Source organism: Colossoma macropomum, unplaced genomic scaffold (genome assembly GCF_904425465.1).
Source record: "Colossoma macropomum unplaced genomic scaffold, Colossoma_macropomum, whole genome shotgun sequence".
NCBI classification, from domain to species: domain Eukaryota; kingdom Metazoa; phylum Chordata; class Actinopteri; order Characiformes; family Serrasalmidae; genus Colossoma; species Colossoma macropomum.
The window spans coordinates 5,904,636-5,924,563 of NW_023494788.1; the positions used below are offsets into that span (position 1 = coordinate 5,904,636).

The 19,928-nt window shown below is 39.4% G+C and overlaps 1 protein-coding gene across 1 annotated transcript; it reads right to left on the minus strand.

Annotated features, from left to right (window-relative positions):
* Window positions 1–2,146: 2,146 nt before the first annotated feature.
* slc25a18 (solute carrier family 25 member 18) lies at window positions 2,147–18,698 on the minus strand. Its single transcript, XM_036567784.1, has 10 exons — window positions 18,557–18,698; window positions 16,305–16,576; window positions 15,972–16,094; window positions 11,621–11,676; window positions 11,330–11,420; window positions 10,992–11,107; window positions 9,999–10,185; window positions 7,171–7,340; window positions 5,566–5,641; window positions 2,147–3,479 (listed from the first exon to the last, which is right to left on the minus strand). The coding sequence occupies exons 2-10, from the start codon at window positions 16,322–16,324 to the stop codon at window positions 3,338–3,340; spliced, it is 981 nt and encodes a 326-aa protein (XP_036423677.1). The 5' UTR covers window positions 16,325–16,576; window positions 18,557–18,698; the 3' UTR covers window positions 2,147–3,337.
* Window positions 18,699–19,928: the final 1,230 nt, after the last annotated feature.

The window sequence follows — 19,928 nt, forward strand, 5'->3', positions numbered from 1 at the left end:
AGGGTTCTTTGAGTGTTCATGGTTCTACATAGAACCATTTTCTTTAACAAAGAGCAATTGAAGCACCATCTTTTTTAAGAGTGAAAATAATCAATATACACACTTAAAAAAGGTGGTTCTCCAAGGGTTCTTAAGTAAAGAAAATGGTTCTAGATAGAACCATGAACACTCAAAGAACCCTGATTAAAAGGTTCTTTGCATTAAGAAAAGGTTCTTCAGATTGATGGAAAATGCACATGAATGTGCTGTACATGGTTCTAGATAGAACCTTTTTGAAAAGGGTTCTTCTATTGATACAAGCTTGACATTGTAATAATAAAACAAACCTTTCAGGTGCTATATAGAACCATTTTCAAAAAGCTTCTATATAGAACCATCTACAGCACATTGTCCATCAATCTGAAGAACCATTACATGCAAAGAACTATTTAATGCAAAGCGTTCTTTGAGTGTTCATAGTTCTATATAGAACCATTTTCTTTACTAAAGAAGAACCATCTTTTTTAAGTGGTAGGTTTATGTCAGTTGTCGTGAAAGACTTATGTAGATGACATGTAGCCATGCAAATGCTGCCCCTCAGGAAAGTGTTACTCACAGGCTTCTCCCCTTATCTGTCGTTGGCTGATTGACTACATTTGGGCTGAGGGGGCAAACAGTAAATCAGATTTTTGGCTGACCCGTTGCCAGCGGCCTGATCCAGTTATAACTGGGTCTATCAGAAGCCGTGTATGCTGAGCTAAGGAAGCTAAAGTTTACATGTTGGTAGATGTAGCAGGATTGTTTGTTTGCACTAAACTACAGTACAGGGGTCCTTTAGGCCTGGGATCAAGAGCTGCTATCGCAGAGAAGCAATGCTAAGACAAGGCCTCAGCAGCAGCCCAGCAGTCTCTACTAAGACTGAGGAGACCATTACAGAGTTACAGCACGCAGAGACTGGGATTAAAGCACACAGATTACACGGATTAACAGCACAGACCCTATACAGCTCTTATCACGCCCTACCTCATGCTTGTGTAAAGTGCAGCACTGATTGCTCTTCTGCCGTTTTTGTGCATTTAGCAAGCTGTCATTAAGTCACTCTCTGCCGCATCTGTAGTGTACGGTCAATTATAATTACACTGCTTTTCTCACTTAGAAAAGAACAGAAAGACTTGCTGACTTGAAACTCACTTTTAATAGAAGCCAACAGGCAGTTTCTTAACTCAGTTTGTGTGAAAGTTCTTGTAAAACGCATCTTCAGTCAAAGGTATCTGTAAATGAAGCTGTAAATCTGTATAATTCATTCTTTCAGAGATGGGACTAGTTCTCTAGAGGGAAGAATTTGAGGCTCTGCCTGATAACCATGAAAAGCAGAAAACCTCGAGAAAAGCATAAGAAACCAAAACTGTTTTCAACTGCAGTGCTCCACTTCTCAGAAGTTGGATTAAAACTGTGTAAGAATAGCTTTAGTAAAGTGTTGTCCCACTCTGTGTCTTTCCAAGAGCTGTACTGTTAGAGTGTAATGGTTATAGTTTCCAATTCAGCAACTGCCCAATGACTTCTACTATACACTCTTAAAACAGATGTGTTATAAAACAACACATTCTGTCTCTAATTAGATACATCAGTCACTTTTGACACAAAATGTGTTGAAATATTTCTGCGCCCAGTCAAGCGTGACACATTTTGGTGGTATTTTTAAAACAGAATGTGTTAAATCAGAAAACAAGATGACACAAAAAGTGTTAAAACAGGTAACACAAGTAAGTGTGTCGTAATTTAACACATCACTATTTAGAGTGTATGAGAGTTTCATGTCAGAGGGTTTTCAGTTCTTTTCTAAGTACAGGAGAGTGTGTTGAAATTAGGCATGTACCACTATATATACTGCTGTTGGAACAAAACATCGTATCTCCATTTTTCAAATACCTGTTGCCCTTTACATTGTTTGTAAATTCAATAAAAAATGGACAAAAAGAAACAGCAAAAAATCTGGTTCCTTTGACTTACATTAAACGTAAATTATGTTTTTTCCTTCTCCTGTAAAGTTATCATTTTGAAGATATGAGGTTTTGTTCCAACAGCAGCGATATATTTATACATATATATATATATATATATAGCATTTTTAAAAGTATGTTTTAAAGTCATAAAGCTATGTTATGAATGTCATTGTATAATAGCAGTGTGCAATATTTACAATAAAATATTCAATAAAATAAACCTTTATTAGAAACCTTTGTCAAAAAACAGCGATAATGCTAATTTATGCTAGCAGGAATGTGAGATTTTTCATTATATGTTAGCATCAAGCACAGCAGTGGAATTTTCCTTTCCCCACACTGGGTTCAGTACTGCAAGGCTCGAGTCTACACACAGACTCTGGACAAAGCGTGTAACAAATATTTAGGTAACCTTTTTTACTTTGGATGTTCCAGTTTAACGGGATTATTTAGTAAACATTTCAACTTAAAACCTAACTCAGCCTGCTGATCTGGTTGTTTAACAGAACTTCGGTCTTATTTTTAGCCTTTTATTTCATACACACAAAATTTGTGACTGCAAACATACATGTATTCACGAGTGTGAGCATTTTTTCACTCTCAAAGCTGAGCGAGACATGATTTTTCACCTTCACGAGGGAGAGAAAGTTCTCCGTCTGCTCCTCTTTCTGCTGTGCTGCGGCTGATTTTTTTTCCAGTTCCACTTGTAAAACTATCACGTGATGAGAATGTGACAGTGTAGTGATCTGCATAACTTAGTCCAGTGGGACTGCAACTTGTCTGACTAAATTGCAGTGTCAGTATTTCGAAGTGTCCCTGATAATGTTATTGTGCATGTTTAATATCGTGGTATACTGAATTACCGAATACTGCCACAAGTTTAGTTGAATTTAATATCTGTTGTAGTTGATGCTATGATACAGATGCGGCAGATAAAGGTTATCCTGAAAAATGCTTGAAGAGGGCCTGATCCGCTCGATTCAAACCGCTTTGGAAAGGTGAGGTTTTGTTCACAACATCTAACCCACATTTACAGTATTCAGCTTTCGGCAGTATCTGGTAAACCATGCCTTCTGATTACTGAAGACCCTACCCAGGACCCTGTTTAGCCCAAAGAACCCTGTTTGCAGCTTTTAGAACACTAAAGAAAAGCGATTAGTGTGCAATGTCACTGCTTGTGTTAGCGTTAGCAACCCTCCCTGTCTTTCCCCTCAACTTCCCTGACTCCTTTGGTTAAGTAAGTGGACATCTCCCTCTTTTTAACCACTTACTCCCTCCCTCATCACCCCCCTCTCCACATGTAGAAACAGTACTGTGTGTTTGTTCTTCAAGATGAGACGCCGCCTTCTCCGTCTCTATCCCAAAAGCCCCAGCACCTTCTCCCCGATACCCAGGAAGTACACGCCCTGGGCGATCCCAAAGAGCGGGGCGATGACCAGCGCTCGACACGTCGCCCCTTTAAGAAAGGCCAGCGGCCCCTCTCGACTCAGGATGCGCCTGTTGAGGCCAGAACAAAACAAAACCACATTCAGAATTTTCACAGGCAAACACTATTTTAATGTTTTTTACCTTAAAAGAAAAGTTTGGCAAAAGTTTCCGTCTTAGTCTGAATGTAGTCCATCAACCAAGACATGTTTTAGGTCTAAATTGTGTTTCTTTAACTTTGCACTAGAGCTCTGATGGACAACAGGATGCTGCACAGCTAAGAACAGTAGTAGAAGCAGAGCCAGTTTAGGATGACTGGTCACCTCCTTGTCCCTTTATACCAAACTCACGTCTGTAAAAACACTACAGGGTGCCTGTGAGCAAGCTCTCGATGAATGGGGGTGAAAGGAGATAAACAACTAAAAACATTTTACATAATTTAAAAATGTCAGTCACCCTTTAGATTGTGTGTGATCTGCGTCTCTAAAATCTCTGGCAGCACCAAATACCACCAGAAGTTTAGCTGAATTTATTGAATGAAGGTTATACTGAAAAACACTGAAGTATTCCTTGAAGAGGGCCCGATCCACTTGATTCAAACCACTTTGGAGAGGTGAGGTAACCCACATTTACAGTATTCAACCTTCACCAACACCAAGTAAACCAGATGCCTGCTGATTACTCAGGACCCTGTTTAGCCCAAAGAACCCTGTTTGCTTTTGCTTTTAGAAAGCTAAAGAAAAGCGATTAGTGTGCAACGTCACCGCTTGTGTTAGCGTTAGCAACTGCTAAAAACATTTTACATAATTTAAAAATGCCAGTCACCCTTTAGATTTTGTGTAAATTGATTAATGGATCAACAGAAACAGTCCAAAATGAACCCGAATAAATATGAATCCATTAACATTAAAAGTTAAGAACGTTTTTGCCTTCTCCTATAAAGTTACCACTTCTGAAATAAAAGATTTTTTTGAGAGCGATGACACGTTTAAAATATATTTATAATGGAAGTTCCTTTAATTTTCCCTCAGAAAAAAAACAAAACAAAACAGTATTTTTCCAATTTTTACAGCAAACATTTTTTGGACAGTAGGATTTTTTGGTAGTAGCATTATTGAATGGTTGGCAAGCTGAGCAGCTCATTGATGGAGAAAATTGGTTAGAGCTCAACGATGTCATGAATGTACATAAGGCACTGTTATAAAGTCCTAGAACTGGAGTTCAAAAGCAAGGATTGTTATTCTGAGATTACAAGAGAGTTAACTCTTTTTCTCAAGACAACAACTTTGTTATCTTAAGATCACAAGATAGTTAACTTGTTATCTTAAGATCACAAGATAGTTAACTTGTTATCTTAAGATTACAAGACAGTTAACCTGTTATCTCAAGATAATAACTTTGTTGTCTTGAGATCATAAAAGAGTTAACTCTTTTTCTCAAGACAACAACTTTGTTATCTTAAGATCACAAGATTGTTAACTTGTTATCTTAAGATTACAAGATAGTTAACTTGTTATCTCAAGATAACAATCTAGAAAATTGTAACTACCTCATGGCCTCTCTAATTTTACACTATTTAATTTTCTGTATAAAAGTGATGAGCATATACAAACTATGATTATGCACATATGCTCCACAGGAACCCATTCATTTTGGAGCGCCCTCTAGTGTCAAACAAAGCGCCAGTTCTCTTCACTAGAAATACTCTGGTAGAAGCCATCTTGAAGCCTGAAGTTTGTGTATATTTTTGTCCATGTTTATAGATACTAGTATGTCATACAGTGTCAGAAACCACAAAAGCAAATATATTTGTGATACATAAAAACGTGACACAGTTTGAGGTGAGAATGCGATGATTTAGGAATGCAGCATGCAATACTAAATAATGGTCTATAAGCTTCCATTATTTGTTGTTACTTTTTAGCTCCAGTGCAAATTTAAGACGTAAATGTCAGCAAACATGTCTTGTCAGATTGACTACATTTGGGGTAAGCAGGGAAAACTGGGTAAATTTGGCTTTTTTTGCCAGCCTCTTCTTTTAAAACAATATTTCAACTCATATTCTATATTCCCCATACGCAACCCTTTCAATTCCTAACATTACTTTGGACAATAAAAGAATGAGAGAGGCTCATTATTGCTACATTCCAGGTCTTACCGTGTGCAGTCGATGATTCCTCTGTATGAATCTTCTCCCTCCCCCTTCTGCAAGGTCTGAAGCCGAGTCTTTATGACTGAAAACAATACATACGGTTACAGGTTTAGGGTTTCAGTTTGGGGTTTTGTTTCAGATGATTTCCACCAGTTAAGTGAATGAGTTGGAAAGCTTGCTGACGCTGTGTGAATACATATAAATAGTGAATCTATATTTCACTTTTTGCACTGGATTGAAATGAAACTGATTCAGATCCTGACCTACTGTGCTGTTGTGATGTACAATATGGCCCAGCACACTGTATATCATATGACAGTAATATAATGGAAATACAGTTTTGTGGAAACTCACCTAAAACCATTTTCTATTAGTTACTTTAAGCAGGGGGCTAAAACATTTTAGCCCTAGTCAGAAAAGGACCACAAAATCTGTTGTGTCATTAGTATACATTGATGACTGCATGGTACACAGTGTATATGGTAGTGTACACTAAATAGCCATAACATTAAAACCACCACCTTGTTTCCATACTCATTACTATTTTATCACCTTCACCTACCATATAGGAGCAGTTTATAGTTTTACACTTACAGAGTTTGGTCCATCTGTTTCTCTACATACATACATTCTTTAATGGTCAGGACCCCCAAAAAGACCACCACAGAGCAAGTACTATTTGGGTGGTGGATCATTCTCAGTAACACTGACGTGGCGGTGGTGTGTTAGTGTGTGTTGTGCTGGTACGAGTGAATCAGAAACAGCAGTGCTGTTTAAACACCTCAGTGTCACTGCTGGACCGAGAATAGTCCACAAACCAAAAATATCCAGCCAACAGCGTCCTGTGAGCAGCATCCTGTGACCACTGATGAAGGAATAGAGGATGAACAGCACAAACTGTGCAGCAACAGATGAACTGCTGTCTCTGACTTTACATTTACAAGGTGGACCAACAAGGAAGGAGTGTCTAATTGAGTGGACAGTGAGTGGACATAGTGTGTAAAAACACCAGTTGCACTGCTGTATCTGATCCACTCGTACCAGCGTAACACACACTAACACACTACCACCACGTCAGTGTCACTGCAATGCTGAGTATGACCCACCTCCCATGTAATACCTGCTCTTTGGTGGTCCTGTGGGGGGTCCTGACTGTTGAAGGACAGGGTAAAAGGGGGGTAATAAAGTATGCAGAGTAACAGATGGACTACAGTCTGTAATTGTCGAACTCTAAAGTGCTCCTATGTGGTAAGTGGAGCTGATAAAACGAATTAAGAGTATAGATACAATGTAATGGGTGGTCAGTGTATAATAATGACATAATGGCAGGGCCTCCTCTCCATCCTGTTTGTGGACACAAATGTACTCACCAGCAAGCTAATGATCTTATTCTACATTTCCTGGTGAGCACACAGGTTCTAAAGAGGATTAGAGCTGATTTTTGCAGCCTGAACCCGTTGGCCTATGAACTCAATAGCATTAGAGAGTATAGCCTTTTCTGAAGGAGAATGAATGAGAGAAAGAGAAGAGAGTAAAATCAAAGACAAAGAGAGCGGAAAGGGAAAAAGAGGGACACTGAGATACTCCATGCCTCTCTTGCCTGTATCTCACCGTCCAGTGGAGTGACCGCCACAGCCGCCACTGAACCTGCCGCACAGCCAGCCATAAAAGACTGCATGAAGGGAGCCCGGTGCTGGGGGTTACCATGGAGATCTTCTCTCCGACCCACCGCGTTGAGTTTGGCGAACAGCGGAAAGTAGATCATGGAGAACGGGACGTCCCTGAACAGAGAGAGGGAGAGAGAGAGAGAGAGAAAGAGAGAGAGAGAGGGAGAAGGAGAAAGAGGCAGAGACAGAGGGAGAGAGGGGGAGAGAACAAAGATAGATGGAGAGCAAGAAGATAGAGAAAGAGAGACAGCGAGAGAGAGAGAGAGAGAGAGAAAGAAAGAGACAGAGGGAAAGGGAAAGAGGGGGAGAGAACAAAGATGGAGAGAGAGAGGGGAGAGAACAAAGACAGATGGAGAGAGGAGAGAGAAGATAGATAGAGAGGGATAAGACAGAGAGAGAGAGAGACAGAGAGAGAGAGAAAGAAAAAGATAGAAGGAGAAGCAGGAGAGAGAGGGGAAAAAAACAGAGAGGGGAAAGTGAGGGAAATAAAGAAAATGAGACAGAAAAAGAGAGAGAAGAGAGAAAGAGAGAGAAAGAGGGGGGGGAGGGAAAAGGGAGAGTGTGAGAGAGGGAAAAGGGAGAGAGTGTGAGAGAGGGAAAAGGGAGAGAGTGTGAGAGAGGGGAGAGAGTGTGAGAGAGGCCACAGTGAGCATAGTAAAGTTAATCAGACATTGCTGTAGGACTTTTGATTGATTTATACTACAACAGTCTGACCATTCAAAACTAATGTGACACCATAATGGACAATTAATTAATTGCTATATTCACAGAACGAAACTCTGCATAGTTCAGAAATACATTATGACTGTGTGTTTCCTGTTGGCCTGGATTGGTGATATTAAGCTTTCAGGCCACTAACATAAACCTAATGTTAATTAGTGGCTGTGGATGACAAATCAAGGCTGACAGCCAACAGGTCACAATAGGTCAGTAAAAGATTACATCACTTATTTACCCTGTGTGTGTGTGTGTGTGTGGGTGCGTGTGTAGGTGGCTTTGTGTGGGTGTGTTTATTTGTGTGTGGAAGGTCATCGTAGCTGTAAACAATGCCATTCAAAAGTTTGGAATCATGTTTTAAATAACAATCAAATCAAATAATCCAGAGATAATATGCTAGGTAGTTCTCTTCCAACCCTACAGGTTTCAAATAATTTGCTGGAAGCAAGTTCTAGATATGTTCAGATGGTTCCATTACAAAGGCAGCAAAGCAGATAGCATTGTAAATAATAGAAATACTGTAAATGTGGGGAACCCTCAGTACCTCTGTATTTTTTTACTGAGGTACTGAGGCTCCCCACTGTTCATTTTTATTTTCTATTATCATGTTTGTTGCATTTTAAATTCTGCAGTTATTGTACTTTTATTTAACTGTTAAATTCAACATTTTTAACATTAATATAGCAGCAAACAACTATTTTCTATATATATATATATATATATATGTATATATAGATATAGTGGAGTAAAGGCCATTCCAGCCACACATGCATGTTAGTCATGCCCTGTGAAAACGTCGGCCCTCCGCACATTTTGTTTTGCCCCCCCAGACTGTGACCGCCCACACAGCATGCATGCACAATTTAAGCTGTAACATAAAAATTCGAATGAGGAGCTGAGGCGCTGGAATATAGTCTAGCTGCTGCACCCTTTTAAGGTGGAACGGGAAAATCTGAACAAAAAGGTGGCTAAAAAGAAGCTGACTGCAGCTTCACTGAGAATTGAGAGGTATGAAAAAGGATGAGGAGGTCGTTCCTGCTGGACAGGTAGGTAAAATTAACTCATTTTTGCTGTTTCACAGAATTAATAGGTCAGTATTGTTTTCTCCTAGTTGCAAATGTTCGTGATAGTAACTGATTAGCTTCACAACAGCAACTGTATTGTCAGTTTGCTAACCCACTACCGAGCTAACATTAGTTACACTACTTGCTGTGTGGTTGTTCACTCTAACGTTATATTATGGTATTTGTGTGTACAAAGTTTGCGAAAGGTTTTATGGCCACAAAGACCTAAAAAGGCACGTTGGCCTCGACAATGCGCGTCCACAAATTTGGGGGCGGAGTTTCTGAAGGAGCACTGAATGGAGAGGTGTGTCTGTTTTGCTGTTGAGTTCAAATATGAACAATCGTTTTCCAGATTCAATGGTTGGAAACTAAAGGGTTAAATTCTTGAAACAGCAAAAGGAAACTCGTCCACTCACATGTCCGTATATACATCTCTCTCACTGGTTAGGACATCAGGAGCTGAACTGAAGGCCTAACATGTCAGATTATCCACTAACACAATTAGTAGCTGACAGTGTAACCAACTAATAAGTTTTGATTTACAAGGATAGGATTAATTTTCTGAAAAAAAACAAAACATTGCTCTAGATACATCACTGGCAGCAGTTCTATGCCGGCACTCTTTACTGGAAGTTACTGTAAAACTGCTTCAAGGTAAAATATATGTGAATGTTCCTGTTGCAAGCTGCATGGAATGTACTTCCATTTGTACTAATGACTTGTAAATGAACGGTATGTTTTGAAACTTTAACAATTCCATTCTACCTCAAATTCTTTCATTCAAAAAGTGAAGAAATGTTTTTTCATCATAAGAGCCCTTTAATAACATTATGTTTTCCCAAAATGCTTGAAATAATAAATAAAACTTCTAAAATACCATTTGGTGTCAAATGTATATTATCCGTTATTACTATATGTGAAATATGTTAAATTATTAATATGAAAGGTGATTACAAACTTTTGAATGAATGAATGTAGTGTGCAGTCTAACCTGAGCAGAGTGGCCCCAGTGCCCCTGTACAGCCCCCTGAGGCCCCGCGTCCTTAGCAGCTCCAGAGTAATGCTGGTGGCTGAAGCCCGGCGTGCTGCAGCATGACCTGACTGAGCTGTTCGAGACGCCACCAGAGAGGGAGCCGGAGAGGCGGCCGGAGCCGAGGCCGAGACCGACCTCTGGGCAGCTGTGGAGACGCACAAAGGGGACCTTAAATGCTGGCATTACAATTGATGACTTTCTGTTAGCTATCCTTTAGCCCATTATCAGTGGTCAGTTTCAGACTACAGAGCCGCTCTTGGTTGAGTATGTTTGGGTGGTGGTCCACTCTCAACCTAGCAGTAACACTGACGTGTGTAAAAAAAAACCCACCCACACACCAGCAGCACTCGCTGCCATCTCAGTGTCATTGCGGTACTAAGAATGATCCACAACTCAAATAATGTCTGGATAACAGTGGACCTATGATAAAAAGGTAGAAGGGGGTTTATAAATTCTGCAGTAACAGATGGTCTACAGTCTGTAATTATACAACATGGACTATAAGGTAGGCGTAATTTATAAAGTGTTTAGTAAGTGGAAGTACAAGTTAGGTGTTTCTAATAAAGTGGCCAGTGAGTGGAAGTATAAGGTAGATGTTTCTAATAAAATGGCCACTGAGTGGAAATACAAGGTAGATGTTTCTCATAAAGTAGCCACTGAGTGGAAGTACAAGGTAGATGTTTCTAATAAAGCAAGTGTATGACAGGTGTATATTGTGTAAGACATTTACTTTGCCAGCAATTTTATTTTCCTAAAAGAGAATTTTCTCTTCTCTAACAAACCTGATTATTAGCTCATTACGTTCTCGATAGTTAGCTATTACACTGAATCACGTGTAATACAGTTGTGAAAGCTCCATCCTGTACAGTGCTGGAGCCTTCATGGCCTGGATTGCCCTGCTTACCTCATGTTTACCTCATGTTTACAACAGCAAGTTAGGTCACAACTCACCCAACCTGCCAGCGTCCTGCAGCTGTATTTTCAGCATCTCCATGGGGGTGGTGACCACCACCTGACATGTTCCCGCCCCACAGCCTGCAAGGATCTCCCCCCACAAGGGCAACTTCCTTTAGGTCAGAAAAATGAACGGTGAGGTCAAAAGAAACACTACAATAATTATCTCTTAAAGATATTTAGGGCACTGGTCAACTTATTTACTTACTAACATAAATGAGAATCATGTTCATTATAAAATTTACATCATGCATTCATTATATAAATCTTCTTATGGTCGTGTTTCTTTCAATGCATCTGTGCTAATCGTTCAGAACAGTTGAGAGAATATATACCCGTCTTTAGAGAGCTGCTGCCTGAAGACATCATTGGCTGCAAGTTTGATGGCTTTTTCAGGAGTTACGAGGGTGAGGTTCACTGCAGCGCCTGGAACAGTTAGTTTGATGGGGCAGAGAACACAAGAGTGAAGTGTGTTCAATAAACGTGAACATTTAAAGGTGATATTTTGTCACATTAAACAAATTTAACCATAGCATTTGCATTTAAGCAGAGTACAAGTCAATTCTAGACATAGAAGCAGTGGGTATGAATCTGACACAGACAGCACAGGTTTAAGTCTGTCATACCTCGATACATGCCGAAGTAGCCCTCTGTCCTAATCGTCTTAGTCAAACAGTCCAGCCTTCACAACAAAGGAAAAGACGTCTTTCAGCCAATGAAATTACTATTGGTCATGATCTCTCTTATATGAAATAAAACTGCTGCTTTTGTTTGAAGCAGAAAGACAATAATGCCACCATTTATTTGCAGGCAACTTGTTAACCTCTTAAATGGCCAATGACCTATTGGCAGGACCAGTCTTCCATTCCATACTCCTACAACTTTAGAATAACTCAGTTTGCATTGTTTTTAATGTAATTTACTCAATAATAAGCCTTAGGATCTAATAAGCCTGGGGTTTTAAGCCTTGTGCACTGTGCCTGGCGATTACATACTATATAACTCACTGATAAGTTATAAGATGATGAAGCATTCAAGTACTGTCACAGATTAAGGTCATCCCAGATGTTTTTTCTCCTCCAAAAACAGGTGTTGACATTTTTCTCAAGCAAATACAGTACAGTGCAGAAGTCAGAGACAACCCCTAATTTATTATTTAATTTTCAATTAAAACAGCCATTAAGTACAAGTTTTTCATTTTTCATTGTCAGGAAAAAAGCAGAAAAGACATTAACAGAAAATTACAGCAACTAAAATTAACATCATTCATTTCAGTGTTGAGTGTCTCCACCCTTTGCCTTTATTACAGCTTCCATTCTTTTTGGGAGACCTCTAAGTTGAGTCTCAGACGTTGGTTGCATTTTCTGATTCTCACAAAGCAAGTAATCCCAAACACATTCAGTGATGTGGAGGTCTGCACTCTGGGGTGGTCAGTCCATCGATCTGAGAACACCAGCAGCAGCTTTGTTTGTCTCCTTTTCTCAGTGAGAGCTGAGCTACACATCCTTTCAGAAGGACGGAAAGAAATATATGTGGATTCTTTCAGATCTGAAGCAGCTTGATTTTCTCCTCTCTCTCAAAGATGTAAGCTCCAAGTGCTGTTTATCTGATGGGGTCAGTTTTGGTGGTGTATCAGGTCTTGCACAGTTGTTAAGAGTCTCATTTTCTCTTAATCTATATATATTATGGTTTTTTTTTTGAACTGCAGTTTTAGAAACAAATGCTTTTTCACATATTTTCCTTTGACTTTCTCCTTCCTTTATATAAGTGAATAATTTTTTTATCTAATCTCAGAAATATCTCCTAAAAAATGAATATCCTGTCAAATTTACATCCATTAAACACATCATAGAACAAAAGTTCTACACTAAGTTTACTTTCTTACGATATTGTAGCAGACCCAGGCTCTAGTATTCAATAATAATAGAATAAAAAGCCCAACAGGCCTGTAAAACATCAGAAATAAAGGGGCCATAAATGAGCTCTGACTCAAAACTCCCTGTGGGTCATCGCATCCAAAACATCCGCTTTATCTCGCTTTCACTGAGAACTCTTAGAAGACAGCATGCTGCTAGAAAGAGTGCCTCAAACATGGCAGTGGGCCTTTTTCTGTCTGCTTACTTAGGTATTCACTGGGATTCTTATGTAAGTAAACAAAGAAGGTGGAGGATGCCAGAGAACCACTCTGCTACAACTTGCTTGCTCTTTTAATGCCACCACACAGTGCATCAGCCCTTGGGTGACTGTGCAATTTGTGCAAAAGGACCTAATAACACAGACAGCGGCTGGGATTGGTATGCACACTTGCCTAAACTACAGATGGTAGAAGCACGTGGCTCAAGCAGTTTTGCATCATCTGTGTGAGTCATAGTAGTCACATGGTAATAAAGTTCACCACAGCAACTCTCTGCCCAGTCAGGATGTAAACAAGCCCTAATGTATCCCACATGGACCATTCTAGCCTCTTTTCATGGGGAAACGCCCTGTAGGGCGTTCTTCAGTACCAGGGACTTTTGCTAGGGACTCATCTATTCATTAGAAATGGCATTCCACATTGAAGTAAAACAGCAGAATATCTCCAACTTGGCAGCTTGATAAAGTTTAATGTTAAAAATCTCCCATTATGGACTCAAATCCACACTGTGAGGCTTGAAGTAAGACAGTGAGTTAACCCCTTAAAAAGGAATTCCACTTAAAAAAAATTCTACATGATTAAATGATTAAGATTAAGAAGTAAACAAACTCATCTAGAGTGATTTGATGTAAAATGTTCCACTTTAGAGAAATTTACCAGAATTGTTTACAGTGGTGGTGATAGGAACCTGACATCTGAAGAGTCTAATAACAGAAAACTATTAGAAATGGTTATGAATCTGCTGCCTGAGACATTGGCCTCTTTTGTACAGCAAAATGGTTCTCAGGGCTGTGCTGGTGCAGACTCGTGAGACCAGTTACAGTTTCTTTCCATCTGCTATGTTGCTGAACCAGAACCAGGAAATACTGAAGAAAACTACACTAAAGAGTGGCTGAATGCTAAAAGCCTTACCCACACACACTCAAACACACATCAAAATTAGTTTTGATTCCATCTGTCACTCAGCGTGTTCTCAGATCCTTTATCCTGTAAACTAATGTTATTTGAGCATCAGTACTTAACTACACTACCACTAGCATAGCCCAGCAGGGTACAGCCAGAGATGTTAAAAAGGAGGAGACCAGTCGTGGTTTTAAATATGAATGGGAACACTCATAACGCTCAACATGGTGTCTGTTGGCAGAGAAAGTCCTGCCCTTCAATAAAAAAAGCCAATCAGCTTGATGGTTATGCCGCAAGTTGGGAAAGCCCCCCCTAGTTGTGGAGATCTGCACAAGTACAATAGCCAGATCAACCGTTTTTGTGCATTATTGAGCCAAATGCTATAAATTATTTCTGAGGTTTTTGTCAGATTTTACCAATGATTTCAAATATGAGTATTTAGGTTGCTCCCCTAAATGGCATCTGGTCTCATACGATTGAAAATAACCGCCAGGTGGCATTGTCGAGATGGCTGCAGAGTGAACAGACTTTTCTATAATGATATGGGAACAGCTCAAACCACCACAGACCAATTCTATTTTTTACCTTCTGTCACTTCAACACCACACATTAAAATCTGTGATCTCATATATGAGTTTTTATCTTTTAAATGGGTGTTTTTAAGCAATGGCTTGCTGTGCTGCAGTGGGAGGCACTGTATATTTGTGTTAGCTTAACCTAACAGGCTACAACTTAAAACATTACAGAACAATTTCAATTTCCAATAAGTTAACTTTGCTCTTACTGTTGTAAGTTTTTATCATCTATATTTGTGATCGCAATGCACTAGTTAGTCAAATCAACCTGTATAGGGTGTTTGGATCTCATTAGCTAAGCTATGTTAGCTAGATATTTAGTTAGCTAGTTAACTTGATATTTATTGGACGGTACATTTAAAATCATGCACTGCTGTAATTTATTTCACGACTAAAATGTATCTTTAAAAACACTTGCAGGGCAGAAAGGTACAAGCAGAGTGTTGCAAGACAAAATGGTCCTCAAAGAAAGAATTTTTTCCAGACTTACCACTATTTGACCATTATCAACATTATATATGAAAACTCATGGTTCACTGGCCATTTTTGGAAACTATATAAAATGGCTGATAGGGTGTGCAAAAATGATATATCGGCATCAGCAGATATTTGCTTAACAATATCATTATCTGACATTTCAAACTGGTATTTGATGATGTCTTTATTGTATTCCAATCCTAATATCCATTCCCATTTTCCCTAATATTCTGTTGTAGGCATTGCAACCCCTGGTTCCTATCAACACCACTAGAAAGCAAAATCTAAATCTGTAATGCACAATTTCACATCAAATGTGATCTGAATGACTTTCTATACATCTCAGTGACTAAATAATGTAATTTTGAAAAATCATAAGACTTCCCCTTTAAACCGTAAATTTTCAATACAAACAATCTCAAAACTTCTTATTCAGTGACTACTTTAAATTATTCAGTAACTACTATATAACTAATCTGTAAGTAACATATCGCTCTTGTCAGAAAAAAAACTCGTATGTCCATTTTTGACATTTTTCTGTTTTTGATATAATTTGAAAATTGAAAAATGAAAAATTGAAAACTGAAAAGACTTGGAAAAAAAGTCTGGTTCCATTGATTTACATTAAAAGTAAAGTATGTTTTTTCCTTCTCCTGTAAAGTTACCATTTTGGAGATACGAGGCTTTCTTCCTACAACAGCGATATGTTCGAGTACGGAATTGAAGTGCGGGCCAAATACGGACGCTTGGGGTTTAAGGGCTTAATTCAGCCGTGGTAACTGCACCGTATAATCTTGCACCTGCAGCCTTTCATTGAACAATTCATATCAAATTACAGCACCGTGTAGACAAAGAGAAAAGATTTCTCAAAGGAGAGGAATTACTCACATCCCACTATAGACTCGAGCACCCTGCTGATTTTGAAGGCGGGTCTTGGCCAGATCAATGGGAAACACGCAGGTGACACCCACCAGCCCTGCCACACCCCCATTAATCAGCTTAGCAGGGAGGCTGCAAATGGCAGGAAACATAAACACATGCAAACACACTGGCACACAAAGAATCAGCAGCACAGACTAACCAGCATGCAGGCACATGTCTAAGGATAAAGGATCAAAGGCTGTGATTCATTGTCTGCTGGTCTTTTGGGTATAATTAGTCCATTCAGGTTAAAAAAGAGGACAATTTTACTTGTAGATTTACAGAAAATAAAAGTTTTACCTGACTTTCTTCTCGGGCATCCTGCACAGCACCACCAAGCCTTCTGCTCTCCAAATCCGCTGCACTCCTCACACTCCTCTTCCTCTCACACTGTATGCCTTGATCCGAAGATGTGACACCAACCTGCCAGGGCCTGCCTGGCCTGCCTGGCCCACCTGCGTGAGGTGGCGCTAATGGGCTATACACACTTTCTCCTTGATTCCTAGATTCCAGGTAGTGTCCAAAAGAGCTTCACAAAGTGCCTCTGGAAATCCTGCTCATATCCTCACCATCTAAAGGAAGAACAACCTCAGAATTAGGGAAACAATTTTATTTAATTAAGTTTTTCACAACAGACATCGTCCCAAACATCAAATGTGGGTTCAAGCCATTGGCAACAGTGTCAGAAAAAACTCCCTAAAAGCATGAGGAAGAAATACTGAGAGGAACCAAGACTCAAAAGAAAAACTCTCCAAGAGCATGAGGAATAACCACTGAGAGGAACCAAGATCACCAAGAACATGAGGAACCTCTGAGAGGAACCAAGCCTCAATAGGAAAAACTCCCTTTCAGCACAAAGAAGAAGCACTGAGAGGAACCACTACTCACAAGGAAAAACTTCCTAAGAGCATGAGAAGGAAACACTCAGAAGAACCAAGACTCAAAAGTAAAGACTCCCAAAGAGCACAGGGAGAAAACACAGTCAGAGGAACCAAAACTCTAGGAGCATGAGGAAGAAACAATGTGAGGAACCAAGACTCAAAATGAAAAACCCTCTGAAAGCATGAGGAAGGCCCACTGAGAGGAACCAAAACTCAAAAGTAAAAACTGTAAAAGCATGAGGAAGAACCACTGAGAGGAACCAAGTCTCAAAAGTAAAGACTCCTGAAGAATAAGAGGAAAACAACATAGAGAGGAACCAAAACTCTACAGTAAAAATTCTGAGAGCTTGGGGAAGAAACATTGAGAGGAACCAAGATTCAACAGGGGAATCCATCCTCCTCTGGGCAGCACAGGACAGTGCATTTAGTATATAAGTAGAACAAGTTCACAAGCAAGATTAAACACTGGGAGCACACAGAGTAAAGACCTGTGAGATAAACCAGTTGATGGTTCAAGTTCAAAAAACTTTCAGAAAAAGTGAAGAATGACAGATTAATCTTTTCATTTCTGAAATATATATCCCAACCAAAGGAGCTGTCTGACTTACAAACTTGTTGACATTAGTTGCAACTGCGCTTTACACCAAGTATGTACCTGCTGACCGGACTGAACAAAATGGCACGCATTATTTAACAAAGTTCATCCAGTGATTTATTTTTTGTGTGAGGATTTTAGATATGAGAACAAAAAGAACATCCATATCAGGATTACAGGAAGTTTGTATCTGTCCTGAAGATAATTACAAATGATGACAAAGCAGAGAACGTCCTCTGTGATGCATATTACAGCCCTGAACGATTCATAAAAGCAGTATAAATTTTACCCCTGGTGAGCCGATCAAAGATAGAGAACATCCTCGCCTTGAAAGTCTCTCTAATCTTCCTGCTAAAGGGGTTATGACCTCCTGAATTAGCAGGGAGGGGGCAGCTCCAGACGAGGGGCTTACAGTCTCCTGATTCCAGAGCTTCCACATGAACCATCAACAAAGACAGATCACGGAAATTGGAAAACACCCTGTCTGTCCTCTGTAACTGGTGGTTCACATCATATAACAAGACAGCTCCATTAAACTGACTATTCTCTAAGTCAACAGTGTTGCTTTAAGGCTTGTCATTACTAACTGTACATTGTACATTCAATTAGTTGTGTTGCTAGTTTTCTCTAGTTTTGTCTGCCATTCTAAACCTCCCTAATTAATCTCACTCACTTAATCTCTCCACCTACATTCCTGCTGTGGTCTATTTTTACCACTGTAAAGCTCCAATATATCGGTCCGTCCTCTTTCTGCTTTAAATCAAATACAAATCACAGTGTCATCTTTGGGATATCACTCTCTCTCCTCTCCTGCCACAATCACATCCTCCTCTCTTCCACTCTGTCTGTCTTTGTGGAGCCTGGGCGCATTCTGAGCATGCCTTTCACTGTTCAACTTTCCTTTCAGCTCCACTCCTTTCACACTCATCTGGTGCCAAATCACACACAAAAATCCTCCCCCTGCCAACACCATCCGCACCCAAACTTCCCACAACTATCCCCACCACTGCCTTACACTCAAATCAGGTCATTTTGCCATTGCTACAAGTTTAAATGCCGCTTCAGAAGACACTTACCTCTGTCCATATGTCCCCTGGACTGGATCAAGCTGTCCGCTTTCCCCTTTCTGCTCTCTGACAATGTGTGCAGCAACCGTAACCAAGTGGAAGAGAGGGAGCTGAGAGGGCCGGCCGCCACGCAGGGGCTGTTACACAAACACCAGCATTGTATCCCCGCAAGTCCCTCCCTCTTCTGGTGACTCCCAGTGACACAGGCAGGAACACGCAGCTTTACACTAATGCGACATGACACCACATATACACAGAGCACTTCACTGACTCACTGACTCAAACAGGTCTCAAGCTATACAGCAACAAAGTTTCAGGGATGGAAGTCCAGAGTATGTATGAATGCATATATACACACAATAGAATTAAAGGGGAATTCCATTGATTTTTCATCAGTTCTACATTATTACATCTTTAATATGTAAACACTGTCATTCAGAGTGGTTTGATGTAAAATGTTCCACTGCAGAGAAACTTACCAAGTCAGAACTGGGCACACTGGTGGTGATAGGAACCAGATGTCTAAAGTGTTTAATGCATATAAAAGCTACCTTTACAGGAAATAGTTACAAATATGCTGCCTGAGACATTGTTTTTATGTTAAAATTTGGTATAAAACATATTTTTAAAAAATCCACTCATTGCAGAGAGGTACATGCAAGCAATATGAGGCAAAATAGTACCCATAAAAATGTTTTCGGTAACACTTTCTATGAATGTCACCTTTGTAAGCATCTATAAACACATTTATAACATGTTATAATGTATTCATAAGGCATTATAAACATGGTTATAAATATTTATAAAACGGAATTACACTGAATTACACTTTATAGCCATGTTTATTATACATTATGAATTGTTAATATGATGCATTATAAATAGTGTTAATAACATGTTATAATGTCAGTGCCAAAGAAGTCAGTCCCAGCTTGAAGAGCATAAAGTAAAGACAAATACCAAGCTAACGGTGGTGTACATTACCTTTCCCACATTGGGTAAAACACTGATGGCAGCACTAGTTTAAACTCTGACATTTGAAGCCTGTAATGTGCTTTATTATGAATGTTTTAGTGTTTCAGTAAATCCTTGAGTAAATACTTCAACTTGAAGCCTCACTCTTAACACTGGAGGAGGCTTTAGTACAGTACGCTTCACTTTATGTAGAGCGGACAAATACAACTTATGAGCTCTTATCATTTGTTATGATCAGTACTTATAATGTATTATGTTAACAATTCATAATGCATAATAAACATGGCTATAATGTATAATGTATTTTTATAAATATTTATAGCTATGTTTATAATGTCTTATGCATGCATTATAACGTGTTATGAATGCGTTTATAGATGCTTACAAAGGTGACATTCATAGAAAA